We start from the raw sequence: 6,741 nt of genomic DNA, 5'->3' as shown, positions 1-6,741 counted from the left end.
CCATGTTGTCTCTGTAGGTTCTACCGGACATGACGAGCCATCGTGTCCAAATGGCAGTCACTGTCCAAGAAGAGAAAGGATGGAAGGAAGGAAGAAGGAAGGAGACGTCAAAGAGAACGCAACTAAAGTTGAACAAACTTCGTTAGATGTCTTACGTTTTTAATATTATTTACAGTCAGTGGAATGGTCTCTTACTTCAAATTATAATTATAACTCTTCTTCTTCATACATCGTTGAAATAGACCTGTGGCCTTAACCAATATGTGTATTTTTCCTCACTTCTATCTTGTCCTGACTATAACTCTCTTTAATTGAACAAGGGTGGACTGACTGACTCTCGCCCAATCTGTCTGTCTGTCTTCACCCATCTGTCTGCCTCTCCCGTGCATTCTCCTCTGTGATTGTCTGCCTCTCCCGTGCATCTGTCTCTCTCTCCGTGCAGCCCTCTGTCTGTCTGCTCTCCGTGCATTCTGCTCTCTCTCTCCCGTGCACCTCTCTGTTCTCTCTCTCCCGTGCATCTGCCTCTCTCTCTCTCCTGTCTGTCTCCTCCAGCCCCGTCAGGCCCCGACTCTCCTGAGGTCATCCTCCTGAAGGCCCTCATCCTTCAGGTCATCTGTCTCTACCAGAAGTGGTGCCTCATCTGGTTAGCCAGAGCAAGTTTGACTTCAGCAAGCTGCTCAAAGGTACTGCTCTATAAACTCTATGGATGGACGATCGATTGATCGATTGATTGCTCTGTTTGCTCTTTACTAGCCCCGTTCCATCTCTCTCTAACCGAGAGAGAGAGAGAGATTGACGTAATAACAGAATGTTAAAATCTATTAATTTGCCCACATCAACACACGTCCATTATTATCACATCATTCTATCTGTACGTTTATCCAAAAGGCCTGGAACTCATCCACTGATTGTGTCAATCTCGAGAGGATCACGTCCAAGTAAATGTACGTTTATACGGTATTGTATTTTGTTCTCTCTCTCTCTCTCTCCAGGTATTGTGTCAGAGAAAGGATAAGAGAGAGGAGGTCCCTCCAGTCCTTCAACACCAGATACTACAACTGGCCCTGGACCTGCCGGCCAGCAAGTTCTTCCTGGTTCAAAGTTCAGGTGAGATGGTTATAGACCGGTGTTGTTTGCTGTTATCACTGGTTCAGGTTACTCTGACCAGCACAGTTCAAGTTCAGGTGAGCTCTAACCTACGATTCAGGAGTGAACTATCACCTGGTTCAGGGAGCTTCTAGACAGCAAGTTATCACCTGGTTCAGGTTGGAGCTGTGCTACACCAGCCACAAGTTATCACCTGGTTCGCTGGGCAGCGGAGCTTCTAGACCAGCAGACAGTTCAAGTTATCACCTGTCAGAGTTCAGAGTTCAGAAGTGAGAGGGAGCAGACAGTTAGTGGTCATTTTAAATATCCCCTGTAAGGAGCACGGAACAGACCAGGGTCCGCTATCTCCTACAGTGGTTTCAAAGGAAATGTGAGACTATGGCAACAGTAAATGGCTGTTATTTTCAGGGGCCCAACTTCGTTTTTTAGAAGTGGTAGGGACATAAACCTGCGGGGGTCTGGGGGTGCTCCTCAGATATTTGCTAACCTCCCCTGTTATTGTAATGGTGAGAGGTTGCCAGAGGGCGCCGCCGGCTGTAACGCCAGAGGGGGCGGGGCGATCCAGCTAGGGCCCACCGCCCTACAGCGCCCCAACCCAACCACACCCACTCAGCTATAGGATCTTCAATCATTATGGTTTGAAGGTGTGTTAGGCCGAAGCCAGAGTGACAACCTCAGTCCTGCTGACCCCCCAACCGGACAGGACCCCGCTACAGAACGAGCCCAGCCGGGATCCAGCCCGGAACCGGAACCCGAAGACCCCCTGGAGACCAGGACCAGGCGACCAGCTGCAGCAGCAGCTAAGAGATGCCTAAAGATGGTATCTCCCCTGACATGCTCATGTTGTCAATACAGACTCCTTTAGTCGACCCTACAGTATTTCCATATAGGGCATCTAAGAAAGTTGCACTTAGTTACCCTTTTATCTAGAATAACTATGAAGTACACAATCATAAATACATACTAGTAAAAACAAAACACATAAACTCATGTACCATACATAACATAATCATGATAATCTAATATATATCTATATATAATATATAACATGTGTTCCCCCGGAAAAAGGGAGAAATGATCACGAGAGGGTACGTTATTTAGTTTACTCATTGAAACTTTAGTGTCAATTCATTTTACAAAAATAAAATGAATCCGCATGTCCTCAGAGTCACTCAGATTGCTGATGTCAGTGATCTGCAGAAAAAAAATTGAAACTTAATTTCCATAGACATCAAATCTGGATTTTATTGCAGGGAACGAGCATCAATGGACATTCACATCCGACCTCCGCCCGAAGCTGAGCAGCGAAGGAACACTGTTGGAAACTAAAAAAGGTGTGTGGTTGGGACTGGCAGATGGATCACTCTTACTGTACAATCACAGTCAAGGGCAACAATGCGAATACAGGTGGATAAAATGTCACAAGTGGATCCTGCAGTCTTTCTATTGCGTTGATCAAGACTGCAATGTGACTGGAGTACTTGCCTGTCATGTTGATGACTTTATCTGGGTGTGCTCATCAGACCCTTTGCTTCAACTGTGATTCCACACCTCCAAAGCTGTTTTCTAGGTTGGCCGTGAGGAGCAGATTTATCATTTGTTTATGTTGGCATAGAGTTTATTCAGTTGATGGAACAATACTATGCAACAGGGAGAGATTATCAAGAATCTTCAACCATCCACATGGATTTCTCAAGAGCCGTAAAAAATTCCTCCCTTGCGTTGAATTGAAGCTGGTCAATGAGGTCAAAGATAAGAGCACATTTTATGGGCTGCGAGACAGAGTAGACCTGTTTGATGTTGCAACTTGGCATCTAACACAAAAACACGCCACTGTACAAACCATTCATGAGGCAAACAAAGTTGTTCGTAAACTGAAATCACAAACAAGTGACAAAGTTTTCAGCTGTTGGAAAAGATGACTCTTTGAAATAGTTGTCTTCGTGATGCTTCGCTAGGTTAACACCGGTGTGGACAAAACGCACTTCCTACCTTGTATAGTTGTGTGCTATGCGGTAGACAAACTATCTCATTCTAAGTCTTCGGTGTGAAGGTCGAGTACCAAGTCTGGATCATCCGAGAAAGTAATATTACTTTGTAATGATTAAGTCAGACACTCACGCAACTTATTCGAGTCACAGGAAAGACATTCTCCACCGCGGAAAATTTTGTGGGTCGACCACCCAAGGAACAGCTTGCTGACGTGTTCCTGAACTATAAAAGTAGCATCCGGTCTTGTGCTACTCGGTCCAAACATATCTTGCTCAAGATAATCTTGGAGAGAGTGGCAAGCTGATAAGCTCAAACTACAGGACAATAGAAATAAATTACTGTACACATCAACCCCGATATAAGTAATGGGGATCTCGCGTATGAATTTAATACTTGGGACAATTTTAATTTATGTTTGTTGATGTTTGATTTAGCTCTTTTAATATATAGGAACCTAAGAGGAGAATTGTAAGTCCTTATCCCGGAAATATATTTCTAGGGCGCCGGGCTGTAACGCCAGTAGGGCGCCGGGCTGTAACGCCAGTCGGGCGCCGGGCTGTAACGCCAGAGGACGGGGCGATCCAGCTAAGGGCCCACCGCCCTACAGCGCCCCAACCCAACACACCCCACTCAGCTTTAGGATCTTACATTCATTATTGGTTTGAGGTGTGTTAGGCCGAAGCCAGAGTGACAACCTCAGTCCTGGCCCTGGGCAGACCCCCAGGACAGACCCCCAGGACAGACCCCCAGGCTGACCCCCAGGACAGACCCCCGGGGCAGACCCCCAGGGCAGACCCCCGGGGCAGACCCCCAGGGCAGACCCCCAGGACAGACCCCCAGGGCAGACCCCCAGGACAGACCCCCGGGGCAGACCCCCAGGACAGACCCCCAGGGCAGACCCCCAGGCTGAGCAGCCCAGCAGCTAGGGACTGCCTAAAGAGGTATCTCCCCTGACATGGCCATGTTGTCAATACAGACTCCTTTAGTCGTACAGTATTCCATATAGGGCATCTTATGAAAGTTGCACAGTGTACCCTTAATCTAGTAATAAATCCAATCTAGTGATATATATATATATATATATATATATACATGTGTTACCCCCCTGAAAAAGGGGAGAAATGATCACGAGAGGGGTACGGTATAGTTTACTCATTGAAACTTTTAGTGCAATTCATTTTACAAAATTAAAATGAACCGGCATGCGCCTCAGAGTCACTCAGATTGCTGATGTCAGTGATCTGCCAGAAAAAATGGAAACTTAATTCCATAGACATCAAATCTGGATTCTTAGCAGGGAACAGAGCATCAAGGGACATTCACATCCGACCTCCGCCTGAAGCTGAGAGCGAAGGAACACTGTGGAAACTAAAAAAGTGTGTGTCTGGACTGGCAGATGGATCACTCTACTGGTACAACAAAGTCAAGGCAACAGTGCTGAATACAGGTGGATAAAATGTCACAAGTGGATCCTGCAGTCTTCTATTGGCTTGATCAAGACTGCAATGTGACTGGAGTACTTGCCTGTCATGTTGATGANTTTTTAGAAGTGGTAGGGACATAAACCTGCGGGGGTCTGGGGGTGCTCCCTCAGATCATTTGCGAACCTCCCCTGTTATTGTAATGGTGAGAGGTTGCCAGAACGCCAGAGGGCACCGGGCTGTAACGCCAGAGGGGGCGGGGCGATCCAGCTAAGGGCCCACCGCCCTACAGCGCCCCAACCCAACACACCCCACTCAGCATTAGGATCTTACATTCATTATAGGTTTGAGGTGTGTTAGGCCGAAGCCAGAGTGACAACCTCAGTCCTGGCCCTGGGTAGACCCCCGGGACCAGGACTGACCAGCCCAGCAGCTAGAGATAGCCTAAAGAGGTATCTCCCCTGACATGGGCATGTTGTCAATACAGACTCCTTTAGTCGTACAGTATTCCATATAGGGCATCTTATGAAAGTTGCACAGTGTACCCTTAATCTAGTAATAAATCACATCTAGTGATATATACATACATATATACATATATATATATACATACATATATATACATACATACATATACATACATACATACATACATACATACATACATACATACATACATACATACATACATGCATACATACATACATATATACATATATATATACATACATAGATACATGTGTTACGCCCCGGAAAAAGGGGAGAAATGATCACGAGAGTGGTACGGTATTGTTTACTCATTGAAACTTTTAGTGCAATCATTTTACAAAAGTAAAATGAACCGACATGAACCTCAGAGTCACTCAGATTGCTGATGTCAGTGATCTGCCAGAAAAAAAATTGAAACTTAATTCCATAGACATCAAATCTGGATTTTTGCAGGGAACAGAGCATCAATGGACATTCACATCCGACCTCCGCCCGAAGCTGAGAGCGAAGGAACACTGTGGAAACTAAAAAAGTGTGTGTATGGACTGGCAGATGGATCACTCTACTGGTACAACAAAGTCAAGGCAACAATGCCGAATACCAGGTGGATAAAATGTCACAAGTGGATCCTGCAGTCTTCTATTGGCTTGATCAAGACTGCAATGTGACTGGAGTACTTGCCTGTCATGTTGATGAAGAAATATATTTCCGGGATAAGGACTTACAATTCTCCTCTTAGGTTCCTATATATTAAAAGAGCTAAATCAAACATCAACAAACATAAATTAAAATTGTCCCAAGTATTAAATTCATACGCGAGATCCCCATTACTTATATCGGGGTTGATGTGTACAGTAATTTATTTCTATTGTCCTGTAGTTTGAGCTTATCAGCTTGCCACTCTCTCCAAGATTATCTTGAGCAAGATATGTTTGGACCGAGTAGCACAAGACCGGATGCTACTTTTATAGTTCAGGAACACGTCAGCAAGCTGTTCCTTGGGTGGTCGACCCACAAAATTTTCCGCGGTGGAGAATGTCTTTCCTGTGACTCGAATAAGTTGCGTGAGTGTCTGACTTAATCATTACAAAGTAATATTACTTTCTCGGATGATCCAGACTTGGTACTCGACCTTCACACCGAAGACTTAGAATGAGATAGTTTGTCTACCGCATAGCACACAACTATACAAGGTAGGAAGTGCGTTTTGGGTGCCACACCCCGGTGTTAAAATAAACCTAAGACGAAAGCATCACTGATAGACAACTAATTTCAAAAGAGGTTCTATTTGTTTCGCAACAAGCTGAAAAACTTTAGAAATGAGTTCACTTGTTTTGTTGTGATTTCAGTTTTAACGAACAACTTTGTTTGCCTCATGAATGGTTTTGTAGCAGTGGCGTGTTTTTTGTGTTAGATGCCAAGTTGCAACATCAAACCAGGTCTACTCTGTCTCGCAGCCCATAAAATGTGTCTTTATCCTTTGACCTAGTTGACCAGCTTCATTCATACCAAGGGAGTTAATTCTTTATACGGCTCTTGAGAAATCCATGTGGATGGGTTGAAGATTCTTGATATCTCTCCTGTGCATAGTATTGTTCCATCAACTGTAATAAACTCTATGCCAACATAAAAAATGTAAATCATGCTCCTCACGGCCAACCTAGAAAACAGCTTTGAGGTGTTGGAATCACAGTTGAAAGCAAAAGGTTCTGTGAGCACACCCAGGAATAAG

At 44.8% G+C, this 6,741-nt stretch overlaps 1 protein-coding gene and 1 long non-coding RNA gene across 2 annotated transcripts in view; both read left to right on the top strand.

Annotated features, from left to right (window-relative positions):
- Window positions 1-6,741, top strand: part of LOC139024499 (uncharacterized) — a 240,855-nt gene that overhangs the window by 81,068 nt on the left and 153,046 nt on the right. The gene's annotated exons all lie outside the window — the stretch shown is intronic.
- Window positions 1-6,741, top strand: part of urb1 (URB1 ribosome biogenesis homolog) — a 103,380-nt gene that overhangs the window by 20,077 nt on the left and 76,562 nt on the right. The window contains 2 exon segments of the mRNA XM_070436692.1: window positions 1,026-1,088; window positions 1,090-1,107. Of these exon segments, the coding sequence (XP_070292793.1) occupies window positions 1,026-1,088; window positions 1,090-1,107 (81 nt within the window).

The sequence above is a fragment of the Salvelinus sp. IW2-2015 genome, linkage group LG4p (assembly GCF_002910315.2).
Source record: "Salvelinus sp. IW2-2015 linkage group LG4p, ASM291031v2, whole genome shotgun sequence".
In the NCBI taxonomy this organism is placed as follows: Eukaryota; Metazoa; Chordata; class Actinopteri; order Salmoniformes; family Salmonidae; genus Salvelinus; species Salvelinus sp. IW2-2015.
Note: the sequence above shows the minus strand (reverse complement) of the source record. Positions and strands in the feature narration are given on the sequence as shown.